The following is a 17,290-nucleotide window of genomic DNA, read 5'->3' as shown; positions in this document are numbered from 1 at the left end:
CTCCCTGCTAAGCGTTTCACCTCTTCATCTCCTTCCTAAGGTTCTCTCCCTGTTATTTCTCTCCCCCAGGGCGCTACGACCGCGGGGGCCCACAGCACAGCATCACCTGGGGTCGAGGCAACAGCCACAGCTCAGCAGTGTTCGGCAACGTACTCACCAACGTGACGGCCGTGCTGGGTCACCGCGCCCGCCTCCCCTGCCAGGTCAAGAACCTCGGCCACAAGGACGTGAGTACTGTCTCCTGCTGCGCCAGGTTGTTGGCTTACTCGCTGTAGCAGTTGTTGAAGTTTTCAGTAGTGTTCAGATTAGCTGTATTGAGTGTGACAGCAGTTGTTGTTGTTGTTGTATCGTCTACTACAGTACAGTACTTAGATAAACTGTATATTTGCCTCACGTGTATCAGCCACAGTAAAGGGAGGAGCTGCTCAATTCACAATTACTTGAATAGGCACCTGTTTAATTAATTCCCACAGGTATTATGTCTTTTTACAGAAGATTGATTTGCTTTAGTTAAACAGGTATTGTACAATATTCATTCCCCCCTTAGCTGTTGTATTCCCTCACACACAAGATAAATTAGCTTGTCCAGGCCACCATCTACCGTAAACGTCCCCATAACTGTTGTACTCTCTCCTGGGCGCTATTTACTCTCCCAGGAACCGCCCTCGTACACATCCTGGGAAGTTCTGTCCTTCCGCCAGTGTTTTTACTTGTGGTAATCTCATAAGAGTTCCGCTCCGCCAAACATTGTTTACTCAGACAAAAACTCACAGACTTTAAAGTTACGATGAAGATTTGTGAGGAAAGTCCGGTCACCCTGAAGCCCCCCCCCCCCTAGTGTGTGTGTGTGGGGGTGCGTGTGTGTGTGTGCGTGTGTGCACGCGTGTGGGTGGGTGGGTGTGAAGCACTATGCATGTGGATGTATGACTGTCTGGATGTAACTGTGGATGCATGAGTGTGGATGTATGACTGTGTGTACATGTGACTGTGTGTGTATATGTCACAATGAATGCTTATGATTGTGTGTATACAGGCCTTTGTTTGTGATTGCATATGTGACTTCACTTATGTATGGCTCTGTATATGTGACTATGAGAATTTGTTATTCGGGGGGAGGGGGACTCTCTACCATCTCACACCTGCGACTCGTGGAATTAATATCATAAAAAACTTACAAAAGGATTAAAACTTCTTTCTTCTTATTTGATAATCCTGGGTGTAAGTTTTCTGCGGTGGAAGGGGGAGAGGGAGAGAGAGAGAGGGGGAGGTAGAGAGGGGGTGGGAGAGTAGAGGAGGGAGGTGAGAGGGGTGGGAGGTGAGGGTGGGAGGTAGAGAGGAGGGAGGTGAGAGGGAGGATGGGAGGTGAGGGAGGAGGAGGTGAGAGGGAGGATGGAGGGAGAGAGGGGGTGGAGGAGAGAGGGAGGAGGGAGGTAGAGAGGGAGGGAGGGAGGAGGGAGGTAGAGGAGGGAGGAGAAAAGACAGGAGATGGGAGATAACCACTGGAATGGGGAGATAGATTGAGGGGGTGACTTAGCCTGGGGGAAGAGGAGTAGAGAAGGGGAGAGGATCGGTACAGTTGGAGGGGGAGGAGGAAGAGGAAGATGGAAGGTTAATAAGACCAGGTAATACAAAATTCTCACCTGGGTGTTCTCCTGCAGGTGTCATGGATCAGGCAACGTGACCTCCACATCCTGACTGTCGGCATCTTCACCTACACCAGCGACGACAGGTTCAAGGTGAGTCACGGTGCACCTAGATGGCAATATTCAGGTGAGTCACAACACACACACACACACACACACACACACACACACACACACACACACACACACACACACGAACAAGGGAACTTAACTCTTTGAGGACGATGGTTATAACTCTTCAAGTATGATATCTTTTAACTTATAATATTCAAGGATTTAAATCATCGTCCTCAAAGGGTTTATTATTATACCTCATTAAGAAGATCTGAATAATTGTAATCCTCAAAGAAAGGATTTTGTTTTCACATTATTTGAGAACTTTTTTTTTTACTTTTTCATTAATAAAATTAATTTGTTTTGGTAATGTATTAAGTTAATAATACTCTCTCCTGTTGCTCTCTTTGTGTTGATAACCAAGAGAGAGAGAGAGATATAGCTGAGGAAGTAGAGAGAAAAGATAAAATAAAACAAAATATTAATACAAATGCAGAGTGTGGAGAGGACTGGACAAAGACGTATCGACCCAAGAGGCAACACCGAAATTCAAGCGCCATTTCTCGACTCTTTTTTTTTTCCAGCAATTTCAGAGACACAGAAATGACCCTTCCCTCCCTCCCTCTCTCTACTCTACTCATATACGACCCTCTATTTTCCTCCCTTCCTCCTCCCCAGAAACCCCCCTTCTCTCTCTTTTCCCTTTAAAAAAAATATTAAACGATCCTCTTCCCCCTCCCCCTCCTTTCCATCCCAACTCTCACCCCTGGATAAGACTCTCTTTCTCCAACCCCTAATACAGAATACGACCCTCTTCTAACCTTTCCTCTCCTGCCTCAGAATACAACCTCCCCCTCCTCCCCTTCACTGTCAAACTCTCAAAAAATACTCTTAAGAATAAAACGTAAATTTCTTTATTTCTTCTTCCCCCCCCGAGGCCAAAAACTCCGGCATATGTGAACAGAAATTCGGACCCTGAAATGAAGGCTCCCGATGTAAGGTACTTCCGGGCGAGCCATAGCGAGGTAATATTTGCCGGAAATGTGACCCGGAGCCAACCAACCCTGGCGGGGGCGAATTCCCTGTTTTCTTTTTTTTTCTTTTTATATTTCTATATTTTTCTTTACAAAGGAGGTTTATATATACTTATTATATTTACTTCGATCAGGTGGTGGATGGTGGCGTCCCAGGCTGTCCCTCAAGTTGTTCTCAAAGGCTTTATATAGCTGTGATGTTTGGTTGATCCGTCTATAGTTTTCTACATCACCTTTTTTCTCCTCTTGTTTTTTATTGGGGTGACATTGGTGTTATCCTTGATCCAGGGATTTCTGGAATAGGAGTCTTAGTGGAGTGTAAATCTCGCTTTCTACCTCCTATATCACCTTGATCTGAAAAGGATTTGATGATTGAGATATATACAGCTATGTACTTACCCTGAAATTAAGGCTATTAAGTGAGGTTTAATATAAGAACAGAGTGACTCCCAACATTATTCAAGTTTACCCTAAAAACTAATGTTCTTAAGTACATCTGTGGGACATGTTTTCTCTAAAAAAGAAAACACACACACACACACACACACACACACACACACACACACACACACACTCCTCACACACACACACACACACACACACACACGACGAACTCAGTTGGTATTCATGAGTTAAAACAAAAAAAAAGTCTTATTGTATAAAAATCAAGGAAAAAACTTCACTGAGAAGAGTTTGGAAAATATACAGTGATGGTCCCTGTTTCAGTGAGACCTCCCGTGAGCCGAGGTGTGGAGTCTGGTGTATTGGGTCTGGCTTGTTGACGTCTGGGCAGTAGTGTTTACCTGACGCCTTGGAGGGGGGAAGTGGATGGTGATAGTAGGGGTATGATGGTGTGGTGATATTAGTGGGGGTATGGTGGTAATGGTGTGGTGATAGTAGTAGGGGTATGGTAGTATGGTGATAGTAGTAGTATGGGTATGGTGGTGTGGTGATAGTAGTAGGGTATGGTGGTGGGGGATGGTGGATGAGGTCGGGAAGTGATACAATGGTGGTGGCAAGAGTGGGGAAATAGTGGTAGAAGTTGTGATAGTGGAGGTGGTGGTGGTAGTAGTAGTAGTAGTAGTAGTAATAGTGAAGGTGTTAATAGTAGTAGTAACAGTAGTGGTGGTGGCAATAAAAAAAAACGATTGTATGAGAGAGAGCTCAACCCTATACTCCAGATAAAATAATAAATCCCACAATAAGAGAAATGAATAAAATAAATATTGAATAATACCTGAAGAACTGAGCCACCAGGAATCTTATTTTATTTATCCGTCTTATTTCAGCTCATTAGTGTGTGTCTCCTCGTTATTTTAACTCATTCATTCACCAGGAAAAATATTCTGAGTGTCTGAGTTAGTTAATGACGGCCAGAGAATATACTTAAGAATCTGTTAAAAAGTATATACACAAAACCAATTGAAACCATGATTTTGTAGTCTTGTAAGATGAGAAAATTAAAATCGCATGAATATCTTAAAAGTATACGAATACAGTACATGAAAGTATATGAAATTCTTAAAAAGTGTTCGACTACATGAAACTACATAAACTTCTTTAAAGTATACAAACTAATGACACTATTATGCGAAAAGTGATTCCATGAACTTCTTAAATAGTTAAAAAAAAGTAAAATGAAAGTAAAAATTCTTTGTGAAAAACATAAGTGTATAATTTGTTTAAAAGTTTACCAAAAATACAAAGTAAATGGAGTTCGAAGATAAAACTGAAGCCTCGCGAAGTTCTTAGTAAAAGATAATGAAAATTTAAAGTTTCCTCCACAAAATTTGAAACTAATTTTGCTTCTTGGGGGAGAGAAGAACGGACGAAAATCCTTAATAAAAATAATTTTCCTGTTAGTGTGAGAACGCAGGAGGAGGAGGAGGAAGCGTAGACTCGCAGAGAGAATTTAAAATGTAGTGTAAATAGACCAGAGAACGAGGCAAGAGAATACAGGAAGAGAATAAACAAGAATAAACTACTTGGGGAGTCTCGGAGGAGGCGGCGCACGCACTAGGATAAAAAAACAAGGTAAACGTTGCTGTGGGGCCGATATATTCAGGAGCTGGAGGACTCGTACTTCCTGGGGTTAAAAAAAACAAAGTAAACCTCGTGGGCTGATTCAGACGGTGAAGGACTCAGGGAATAGACAAGTCTTGCCTCAGTGTTGTGTATTATCACGGTCGACAACGTGGTCTCCATGCAGGTCTTCTCGGCTGTTGCATAATTTCTACTTACTTCAGCTTTTAAGGAAGCTGATGAATGAGGTACTCTGGTTTCCTCCCCCACAAAAAAAGATCATACATCTGTTTATACATACTCGACATTTTTTATGCTTGGTGTGCAGGATACAATGAAAATGTGACTGATGTAAACTGTGTCGAGAGAGGAATGAAAAATGTGACCGTCATGTGAGTTGGATAAGAACATCGATTAGTTAACACGGTGTGAAATTCCGGGAATGGATATAAGTGAAGCCTGACGTATTCTTAGAATGAATTTTATCGACCCAAATAGTGAGTGTCAGGCCAGTTTGAGGATGAGTGATTGGGTCAGGTGTTGAGCCAAACGATACGTCTTGTCATGATAGTGTTCACCGAGTATATTGATGGGTTGCCAAGTGAGGTACGTATGTGGCAGACTCACAGGAAATTGAAGTGAATTTTTATCGCGCGGTTCAGACGAGTTGCAGCGCTTCTTGACGTGCCAGACTGCCATGGTACTAATCATTAATTCGGAAATGTAGCAGTAATGACATACAGTGTGCAAGGGAGAAAATATATTATAGTAAGCACGAAGATTATTATTTTGAGACAATTTTATTTTCTATTGAATTATAGGCTGGTCACAATTCAAGCTTTAAGGCAACTTCCTGTTAGTAATACAATGGTAAATAACCAAAACACTTTTCTTTTTATCCAAACTGTAGGTAACAAAGTGTTATGTGGTGTTATGAACGAAGAATAATTATTTAACGTGCTGTATGTACAGGGATGATTAATCAACATGTGCAGGCGTAAGAATGAGTAACTCGGGTGTCTTGTGTTGCCCACAGGTGTTCCACCCCCCGGAGGCCGAGGACTGGTTCCTGGACATTAGCTCCGTGACCTTCAGGGACGCCGGAGTTTACGAGTGTCAGGTCTCCACCAGCCCCAAAGTCTCCCTGCCCATCCACCTCACCGTCCTGGGTCAGTGTGTGTTTATATGTTTTCCTTTCTATGTTTCAAGTATACCTTAACAAATAATACCTTCAGCTAACAGTGAGCTAACAAGGTTGTTGTGTGGTACAGCTGTACAGGAGGCGGACATCCTGGGGCCGCGGGAGGTGTACATCCAGCATGGCTCCACCATCAGCCTCCACTGTGAGGTTCAGGCCGGGGTGGAGGCGGTGGGTCCCGTGCGATGGCTCCGGGGCGCCGCCACCCTCAACTACAGCTCCCCAAGAGGCGGCATCAGTATGGAGGTAAGAGACATGTTCCTCTCAAGACTAGTAAGTGTCACGTCTCTCAGCCGTATTACATGACGTTCCCCGCACACGACTCCCCCTGGTGCTCAGGTCCTCCCCGACAATACCACACGACAATGTCTCATAAACGTTCCATGTCTCCTTAACACGCCACTATGTACGAGACCCTTGGAGACCAAACTCTCTATACTGTTGTATCACATCTTCATAACACCACCAACTCAGACACGTTACCAAACCCCGACACAGTTATATTTACGAGTAACAAAATTCAGTGCGACAACAATCACCAAAAGTCATAATAAACGCCAGTACATCACCACAATACTCTCGGGAGTTATACAGGATAACTTGATATTACAGCACCGACGACACACACACACACACACACACACACACACACACACACACTCTTCGACTGATACATTGTAAATTGTTTTATTGTTTATCACGTTCATCGACCTCCACCTATTATCCACCCCATTCCACCTATCCTCTCATTATCCACCCCATTCCACCTGTCCTCTCATTATCCACCCCATTCCACCTGTTCACCCATTATCCACCCCATTCTACCTGTCTATTCACCACCCACTAACACCTTGCACCATCTGGCCGACCACAGGTGGAGAAGACGCCCACCAAGACTATGTCGAAGCTGTACATCACGCGTGCGGTGCGGGCGGATTCCGGCAACTACACCTGCGCCCCCACCTTCGCCCGCCCAGACTCAGTTATCGTCCACGTCGTTAATGGTGAGTATAGCGAAGTGTAGTGAAGTGAAGTGAAGTGTGTAGTAAGGAGTGGAGATGAAAGTAGACGGATGTAAAGGGGTTTTGATGAGTATGTATATTAGTAGAGAAGTGTTGAGGGATGCAGGTGAGTGTAGACGATTATACAAATATGTGTGTGTGTGTGTGTGTGTGTGTGTGTGTGTGTGTGTGTGTGTGTGTGTGTGTGTGTGTGTGTGTGTGTAGAATTCATACGCCTTTGGTAAAGCACAAAATAATCCTATGGCAGTTCTTCATAACACCCGGGATGGATAGCCTCTGAGCTGTCCAGGTGACTTCCCAGAATACCAGGAGTCTCATTACTTGGTCTCTTGTTGTGTCTCGTCAGCAGGAGGTGCAGAGATCCATAACTTTCTCATGAATGTTCATCCTTTTTCAGGAATGTCATCTACTTTACAGTCATTACCATCTCGTGCAAACATGGAACATAATGCAGGATCATTCTTTGGAGCAACAAGTTTATTTACCCCTGAGCATTGTCACTTACCTCATGTCAACAGGTTAATTGCTCTTATCATCGAATCAAGACCCATTTTCCCCAGTTTCCTCCTAAATAAAACTGGTCATAATTACGGTGACTTTGATCCGGATCAACTTCATTAAGTAAACCGGAAATAATTAAAGCTCCATCACTAACATCATTAGATACATCTGACAGTCCTGGACAAACTCATATTATTTGAAGGGGAGGAAAGAGTACGATATTTATCCTCTCGCTTTGAAGTATTGTTGGAGTGAGAGTCACAATAGGGTCTGAGAACAATCTATTTCCTGCTACACCTTTGCGCATCAACAACATGACTTCTTCAACAGGTAAGGTTGTCTGTGCCGCCACTGTGACCAATTACTGTATATCAAACAAGATGTGTTTTAAGATACACTCCATCAAGAAAATTAAGACTTCCTCAAAAAACTCTTTAATGTATCGTTATTAAATCTCATTCAATGCGGTAATGAAACGTTACTTAAAGTAACAAGTGACGCATAAGTCTCCATTAAAATGTACATAAGGTAAACCCTTCTGCCCTCACTTGTAGAAACAGTTACTGCAAATTCATGGAGCCCAAGTGAGTCCTTAGTGTCATCTGCCTTTAAAATGTCACTAGGATAGAAGAGGTCAATATCTGGTACAGTGGCTGGTACAATTTGTGAGATGTGGCACCTCTGTGTTTGTTTACATCACATTAAAACTCCCGGAGTGACCAAAAGAAACATCGTTGCTAGATAAACATTCCCCAGAGGTGCCACATATCACAAAATGCGCCAGCCATTATACCCTGTATTAAGTCCAGGTAACTACAACGAACACTAAATTAATGAACTGATTAGAGAAAAGGTAATTATTGGCGACTTTCCCGCCGTTGATTTTTAATAGAAAACGAATTTAAAAACGCCGCAATTTCGCTGTGTTCTGTAGTGGACACTGTCGCAGTTACGAGAAATGTGTTAAAAGGGGTTTGTTTAAAATTTCAACTTAACATTAACCGAACCGAACCTAACCTAGCATATTTAACACCTGCTGTGGGCGAACAAATGACGCGTCGGCGGTATAGTCGTCAATATTAGCCTCGTTCTCTATAACAATCTTCCCATTCCAAGCTTCCAAGTCTTCCTCACCAGCTGAGGTCACCCAGTTACTGTCAACTGCGAATCCCGCCATAAAGTATTTTGTGTTAATCCTCCACAAATAATTAATATATACAAGCAACTTTTAATGACATTCTGTAAACACAGACATAAAACTGTACTCTTAATACGAGGAGATAATTAAGTTATATCATGTAAGTGAACGAGTTAAATACAATGAAAGGAATTAGTAGTAAAGTATCAGTAACCAGAGACTGTACAGCAGGACCTTCAGACAAGAGGAGTTAACATACCTCGCCTGGCAACACCTACTCGACCAGAACGGGTAAACAGTACTTTAAAATACGTCCAGCAAAACGTTCCTAAACACAGAACATAATACTTGGTTACCTGTTTACTGTAGGCAATAAAGGTCCTCCAGGATGATGAATTATAACACCTCCGCACCTAACCTGATCTTCCACTGACTGGCCAGTGTTGACAATGACAACTTGAGTGTTGACTGCTGACACCAAGTGATTTTGACCGAAATATCGTACATCTTCTAAATAATATCGTACTTAAATTATCTTAGATTCTGAGAAACTATACTTACACAGTGTACAAGTGAAAATGTATATGTGTGTACTTATACTAGTATTCTGTTGATGAATATTTAGTTGGTAATGTATTATGTAGGGGAGGGGCAGAGGGGAACAGGTGTTTGTTTGTGTGCGTTGAATTTATGAGCTTGTGGTTTCATCAATACTATCTGCCCCAACAAAGTTTACATATATCTAGGTTCAAGAAAGCTGATAATAGGCTATTTTAGTAAACTACCCAACCATCACAACATTATTATGAGACAGAAACTTACACCAAAACAACACAAGACTGAGACTCACTGACACGTTCAACAGGTGTGAGTAACAGTGATGAGGACAATACCAGTTTACCTGTTCCTGCCTACGACCCAGAAAACTTCCATTATACTCACACGGCGACAATTGAACTAAATAATATTACAATATTTAGTTATACACGGAACAAGAGTCGACCCCACTGGCACTACCAATCAGAACGCAGGAGGGATGATGAGGAGCCAATCAGAATGTAAGAATTTCGTTGTACTGGTAATATCGTGATATGTGTCCATTTAACGTACTATAAGATAATCATAGTACGTTGTTCAAGTGTCTGACTGTGACTCATTAGAAAGACACATAATAAGTTTTAAATTGCTGAAAGTACAAAATTATTACACAAATGTTACAAACAACGTAAAGTAACAATTATTTATACCCTGTCACACGATACACTGGGTGAAGAATCCTCCAGGATGTCTATTTTTAAAACAATAAAACCAAAACAATTCTCCAACTAGTACACTAAATAAAGGTTATTGATTAGTACAAATACATCAAATATAGCCAGTCTCATCATTATATATACATAGATTTTTATTTTTATTTTGACTATGTTGATATTGAAAGGGGAAACATTTCCGTATGTGTAAATTAATCATAATTGTCAAAATATTTATCTGTAGTAACCTTTGATAAATTATAGAAAATATCAGGTGTTATGATCAATTATTATTTACGTAATTATACATATTTTGCATACAAAAATGTTCCGTCAATCAAACTAATAAGGTAAATAACTAAAAACAAAATATTCGCTCCGTCTATAGTGGTCAATGAAGTGTCTTTCAAACCACAAAATGAAATCTCACTACATTTGCTACGTTAACTTTTTTTTAATACGACCCTGAGAGTACTTATTGATCTTCGCTCCAGAAGTCCAATCCCAAGGAAGGTGGAGAGGCCCTTGACCCTTGTAGTGCCCTCCAGGGTGAGGGTGACCGACACGCCCCGCGGGGGATATCACCTCACCAATCCTGCACACGCCCTCTTGAGAAGCTAAAGTCAAGAGTGTCGCCGCCCCGGAGTCAAAATGTTGCAAGGCGTTTCAAGTTTATTTTTTGGTCGTCGTCGTCATCTGTGTGTCTGTACGTCACTCTGATGTGTTCACTACGCCAAAGAAAATGTGGCAGATATGTAAAAGATAGCGGTGAATGAGCTGTGGTTGGCAACAGCGTGAATCAGTAATCTTCTGGTGACTAATTTCTGGGTAATGTACGGCGGAAATGATGAAAACTGTGGACAATGAGAAGGATGGTATTACATTCTTTAAGGCCCTGGTTTTTGGTATTATATGGGGTGGCTTGGCTGACATAAAGAGTGAATGTTACCCCACCTAGTAAGTGTGGGTGAGAGGCTATTATTAGCCAGAGGTCCAGAGGGTGTACAGATGTCAGAAGAGGGTATTAATATTATCCCTGACTTGCTGGTGTTCAGTAACTCCTTAAGGTTATTCAGCAGTGCTCGGTGACTCCTGAATCTCCTGATGGTTGCCAGACACGCCTCGGCGACAGACAAGTGTATCTCGAAGTTATGTGAGTGTCCCGCTGTTCATATACAGTAAGCTGCATGTGTGCTCATTTGGTTTCAAGATCTGTACCGTCTTGTCAGAGAGCAGAAAGGATGGCTACAACCACACCCTGTTCAGTGTTTATTCAACGCCATTACCTCTCGCACGAGCTCCAACTCCGTCAAAAGTTACGAAGAAGATATGTCTGTCATACATCGACTTGCTGGAGAAGATGGCTTCCGGGCAGGACATTGGAGTTGAAATATTCATTCTCTCTCCCGTCTGGAAGTCTTGGCGTCTTACTGAGGCTTCAACACTACACTCTTCTTAAGTTTTCTTGATATAAGCAAAGCTCTTGATGGAGTGTTACGGGAGCCTTGTCTTAAGCTCACTGATCGAGTCGCTCTCTCGTATCCTGAGATTAGTGTGTCGTTGTTAATTTGCATAAACGCCTCGCATCTTTGCCTAGCGCCCTGACTTACAAAGTTTTTCTAATATCAAATGCACAGCAGCAAGAAAGACGACGCTCGCCTCCACGCCCCCTGAAAAACTGATGGAGTTTTACGGCCTTCAAGAATCTGTATTTTCGGAGCCCTTCCCTTTATCAGATGGTCCGAGAAAAGACACGGACGACACCGCCCGGTTGGTTAACTCCGTCAGGACGCAGCTGGTGAGGCCGCTGGGTCTGGAAGGTTTGTGTCTCCACAACACAGGTGAATATTTACCTGGGAGTTACCTTAAAAAGTTCACAATAAGAACTCAACACATATTTTTGTGTGTCATGTGATGCCTCCAAATTTAAGGTTCTTGTGGGTAACTTTAGTAAGAAAAATGGAAGTTTTCTGCAGCAATTCACTTAAGTCGTCCAAGAATTTGTCCCAATATGATAATTTGGGTAAAATGTGTGCACCGTGAGTCATAACCGGATATCATAGTGGCGCTACAATGGCGATGTTTTTTATTAAACACTATAATAAAGCGAAGCTATTTTCTGGTTCCCTCTCCGGCTGTATACTCCCCAGGGAGCTGTTGTGAGTTTACGCTCTTGTTCTTAACTTAAGTGCGAGGCAAAACTTATATTTCTTTCTCCCTCTTTCTGTTTTTCCTTCTCTTATCTCTCTCTCTCTCTCTCTCTCTCTCTCTCTCTCTCTCTCTCTCTCTCTGCCACACATAAACATGCACGTAAACATTCTCCCCTTCTCTCGGTCACTCACTGTACCTATTGTGGTAATCTTGTGTACTGACAGTTTCTTAATCAACATAGACCGTAATGTAACACTGTATACTACCGTCCCAAGACCGTAAATCACTCACTGTTTTTATCCATAGTGACTTTGTAAAAAATAAATTGTTCACCTGAGATTACACACCCCGGTCTATTCCGCCTAACCTAACCTAACCCCCAAGTAACATTAGGTGTGTTTAATGTTCAGGTGAAATAAGCTGGAGTGTCTAGTGTTCAGGTGACCCAAGTAATATAATAGGAGGTCATCAGTAATCTGGATCAAGTTCTATCATAAACGTGACGGAGGAGATAATTACTACAGGTGAGAGAGTGGCACTACAGGAAGGTCACGAGGTTACGATAAGGTCAAAGGTCAGCATGGATGAGAGGTCAAGTTATATCGAGTAAAAGCAAAGGGTGTCAGATTCACAGTGGCCGCTCAGATCACAGCAATACTGGATCAGGTCTGGAGTTTAGGACACGTCATGTGTATTCATAGACATGAAAACTGTGTGTGTGTGTGTGTGTGTGTGTGTGTGTGTGTGTGTGTGTGTAACTGTATTCTGTGTTTGTACCTTAGCTCATTATATGTGGATGTTGTGGTATGTTTATACTTTATACGGAAAACTTGATCGCTACAGCTGGAGAAGAGTCGGCGGCGGCGGTGCAGAGCAGCGTGGAAGCAGTGCGGGCGTGCATGGGCGTGGTGTGGGCGGCGACCCTGTTGGCTGCTTGGCTCAGGCCCGCTCACTCTCTCACCTGGCGTCCGTGAGTCATGCAGGTGAGTTAGAATTACCTCGACCCACCTGGAGTAACTAAAGGTCTCTCACACACTCAGACAAACACAAACTTCCATCAAGACAATACAGATTCTATGACCTTGACAACCTCGATAATCCCGAGTACAAGAGTGAACTGACGAAGGTGATAGTGAACATTGAGATTATCTTCGTTTAATATACAGTACAGTACAGCACCTTGATGTTGATGTTAGTGAGTCTCTGTACAGTTGGCTGCGTCATCAAAACATAGAAATACTGTTCTGTCTTTCCAGGCGGTGTTGAGCGTGTACAGCTTGGTGTTCCCTTCCTGTCCCCCCACCCACAGGTGAGTTACACACACACACACACACACACACACACACACACACACACACACACACACACACACACACACACTTGGGATATCCCTATCAGGTGAACAGTATCCCAGTACTAGATTCAACCCATTTTATAGGAACCAATACTCTGGTGAGCTCCGTCTTAGGTGAACCCGGTTCAAACGAGTTCTTATGAAGTGAACCTTCTACAGGTGAGTTTCTATTAGGTGAACGCCACAAGTGAGTCAGTTGAGGCTTCTTTGTAATCCATATATTTGAACCCCGTCCATGAATGAACCCACTAAGATGGCACTTCATTATTTGAACTCCGTAGATGAGCTTCCTATGTATGACCAAGACACAACACTTCCTCTTACCACTAAACCCACAAGACAAAATAATTGAACAGTGATGGTAAAGTCTTGATGCAGCTCAACACTTTTACAGCCACGTCAGAATTTTTGTTTATCCCGTTGGTGAGAATTTTGCCGTCAAGATGAAGTTACCTGAAGTTTACACCGTTTTCTGTCGAGACAAAATTTCCCACCTAGTCACTGATTATTTGGAAACCAGAAAAAATAATGATGTATGTACTGTATTTATAAAAGGTGAATACATAATAGAGTATATAGTATACTGAAGGTATGAATGGTAATATATAAAGTATATATAGTAGCTGCTAAGTGTATATTCTACTAAGCATACGTCATATACGCATATAAAACATACAAAGTACACAAACTATATGACTGGATCTAGTTGAATATACAAGGAACATTAGCTGACATAATATACACTGAAGGTTCTGGAGTAACGTCAGATAACTCCAGTTATTGACACACTATAAAACACGGTACAGTAAGTAACTAACTTACCAAGAAAAGGACAGACCCTCAACCAGCTGTCGAGGAGGAAGTGAGGACAGTCAGGAGTAAAATTAATGAGGTGAGGAAAACAGAGGAATTAAATAGAAAGCAAAGTACTTATAGATAATTATATAGAAACATACAGACATACAGATAGTGAGACATAGACACAGGAAGACACCTAAAACATACATAAACATGAACAAAAGCAAGTCATCATCAACACACTAACCAGGTCGTGTTTCTCTCCCCTACAGCCCGCCCGAACTGCTTGAGGCCCCACCACCACCAATGTAGTGTGCCTTATATTTTTGTAGGTGTTTCCCCAAGTATCTGTGTAATAAACTATATATTTCGACGAAGAGTTGTTTCTTTACCCTTCAAGTACACTCATGACCTTGTCTATCATTAAATACTTATTTATATAACACATTGAGATGTTCTTTACTGTTGTGTTCAAGACCAACGTGTTGACGCCACACCTGGTGATGAACACATAGTGAAGCTACACCTGGTGAGGGACACGGGGTGAAGCTACACCTGGTGAGGGACACGGGGTGAAGCTACACCTGGTGAGGGACACGGGGTGAAGCTACACCTGGTGAGGGACACGGGGTGAAGCTACACCTGGTGAGGGACACGGGTGAAGCTACACCTGGTGAGTGACAGTGGTGGTGAGGGACACGGGGTGAGGCTACTCCTGGTGAGGGACACGGGGTGAAGCTACACCTGGTGAGGGACACGGGGTGAAGCTACACCTGGTGGGACACGGGGTGAAGCTACACCTGGTGAGGGACACGGGTGAGGGTGAGGACACACACACCTGGTGTGAGGCACGCCATTATACATTTATTACATCTTATGGTAACAGATACAAGGTGGTAACAGATAAAGGAGGAAGATGAAAACAAATTCAGAGAGCTGAACGTAAACAAGGTGTGTTGAGGAGAAACAAACTTCCTCAAACACTGAAGTTTTGTACACTCTTAGGAGGCGGGATGGTGATAACTTTATACACACATAAACGTCTTTACACAAATGCACGCGAGTATTATGTCCAGGTGCCAACAGTAGTGTAGTGGCACCTGTCAACACCTGATATAAATTTTTAACTCTTATCTTACTTACGGAATATTAATGACTGGCCAGGTGCCATGATAATATTATTTCACTGCATTTATTCTGGAGCTTTAGTCTCGTCCGCGGCCTCGTGTTGGTCTTCCTCTTCCATACTGGTTTCCATATTGGCTTTCTGTGTCTAGGCAAATATTACCAATATATATTCAAATATTCAGCCGAGTCTGATATTGAGCTTTGTAAAGGAATGGAAGATAGAAAACACACACACACACACACACACATTATATATATATATATACATATATATATATATATATATATATATATATATATATATATATATATATATATATATATATATATATATATATATATATATATATATATATATATATATATATATGTTCAAGGGGGTTAATACAGTTTGGTACCGTGTAGTTAAGAATTATTAAAGGTAAATCAGGTTCTCACAAGATAACGTTTGTTAACGGAGAACGACAAATTTGTTACGTAAGACAATGTAAATTATATTTCTCCTATATTACATCTTACGAACGACTTCATATTGATAGTAATTCACAAACAAATTGGGGACGATGACGAAAGATTTTAAGTTTCTACATTTCTTCGTTTTTGTGTTTTTGTGAGTGTGTGTTTGTTGCATGTATTTGGGCATTATGTGCGTGCGTGTGAGCGTGTGTTATAGAAAACGAGGTGAAGGAGTGAAATATAGACTTGAATCCAATCATTACTGCCCCTCCTCCCCCCCCCCGTCCCTGCTGACCTGGAGGGAAGACCACCACAACAGCGATAGCCCTGGCATGCGAAAACATTGCCAGAGCAGCGGCGAGTGGTAGACAATGTAATCTAACTCTCCGGGATGTAGCGAAGGCATTTGACAAAGTCTGGCACGACGGTCTAAAATATAAGATCCTCCAACTCGGACTTCCCACCAACATTGAAAAGTTGCTTTGCAACTTTCTTGACGGCAGAAATGCCAGACTGAGGGTAGGACAACACACAGGAGAGACCTTCCCACTCATGAGTGGAGTCCCTCAGGGAAGCGTCCTCTCCCCCACCCTATATATTATCTACACAAGTGACACCCCGCCTCCCACTAGAATAGGTAACGAAGATATTATGTATGCAGACGACATCACATCAAGGAAAATCGCGAACGTTACAGGCCGAAAACACCAGGCGGGAATTAGAAAGGGTAAATAACTACGAAAAACAATGAAAAATCCAAACCAGTCTCCCGAAATTCACAGTGATACCCGTATGCAGAAGGAAAACCCATCCATTAGTAACCAATAATGCCCAGATAGAATACAAAAGCAGAGGCACCCTCCTGGGCCTGCATATATCCACGACAGGTTACTACCATCATGTCCACAGTAGGAAGGAAAAAGCAAGAAGAGAGCTGAGAAAACTATACCGCTTTAAAGCGCTTCCTGAGAAAATAAAACTGCGCCTTGTGACATCATTTATCACACCGATATTAACTTACCCAGCAATACCTCTTCATACTATGAGCACCACTCAAATATTAAAATTATAGGTGGTCCAAAATGAAGCCCTAAGATTCGTCACAGGTGAAAGATACCCCTTCACCAGAACCACAGCCGAGATACATAGAGACCTGAGAATGAAACCCATCAACCAGCAGCTGCACACCCTGGCCAGCAGAATCTGGCAAAAGATAGAACGATCAGAGCAAGAACTCCTTCAAAGACTCCCACCAGATAACGACAACAACCATACATGGTTCCCAAAAAGCTACGAAATCTCAAAAGGTCCATTACCACCCCTGATCTACACGGCCAGGCAATAGACAACTCCCTAGACCAGCATCCGCCAGTAGGGTCGGCGGAATATGAAATAAAGCCCTTAAAACACCCATAAATGGGACAGGGTAGGCTGTCTAGTGCCTGTACCGGCCGACAATAACTAACCCATGACACAACCCAAACACACTATTAGCTTAGCTAGGCGGTCAGCCCGCCCTCTCTTACCTCCTCCTGAATTTC

General features: G+C 42.5%; 1 protein-coding gene across 3 annotated transcripts in view; it reads left to right on the top strand.

Moving 5' to 3' along the window:
• LOC121869317 overlaps positions 1 to 14,538 on the top strand; it is a 35,472-nt gene extending 20,934 nt beyond the window's left edge. For 2 of the 3 annotated variants that reach the window (XR_006089530.1, XR_006089529.1), the window contains 8 exons: positions 70 to 227; positions 1,659 to 1,736; positions 5,790 to 5,922; positions 6,025 to 6,197; positions 6,826 to 6,955; positions 12,857 to 12,996; positions 13,270 to 13,322; positions 14,438 to 14,538. Coding sequence is in view for 1 of the 3 variants with exons in the window: in XM_042370580.1 (XP_042226514.1) it covers positions 70 to 227; positions 1,659 to 1,736; positions 5,790 to 5,922; positions 6,025 to 6,197; positions 6,826 to 6,955; positions 12,857 to 12,987 (803 nt within the window). In the remaining 2 variants the exon portion in view is untranslated. The remainder of the gene's footprint in view (positions 1 to 69; positions 228 to 1,658; positions 1,737 to 5,789; positions 5,923 to 6,024; positions 6,198 to 6,825; positions 6,956 to 12,856; positions 12,997 to 13,269; positions 13,323 to 14,437) is intronic. The other variant, XM_042370580.1, reaches the window with a different exon arrangement.
• The last annotated feature ends 2,752 nt before the right edge of the window (positions 14,539 to 17,290 follow it).

This window comes from Homarus americanus, unplaced genomic scaffold, assembly GCF_018991925.1.
Source record: "Homarus americanus isolate GMGI-L3 unplaced genomic scaffold, GMGI_Hamer_2.0 scaffold36734, whole genome shotgun sequence".
Classification (NCBI taxonomy): domain Eukaryota; kingdom Metazoa; phylum Arthropoda; class Malacostraca; order Decapoda; family Nephropidae; genus Homarus; species Homarus americanus.
This window is presented reverse-complemented; position numbering and strand designations above follow the sequence as displayed.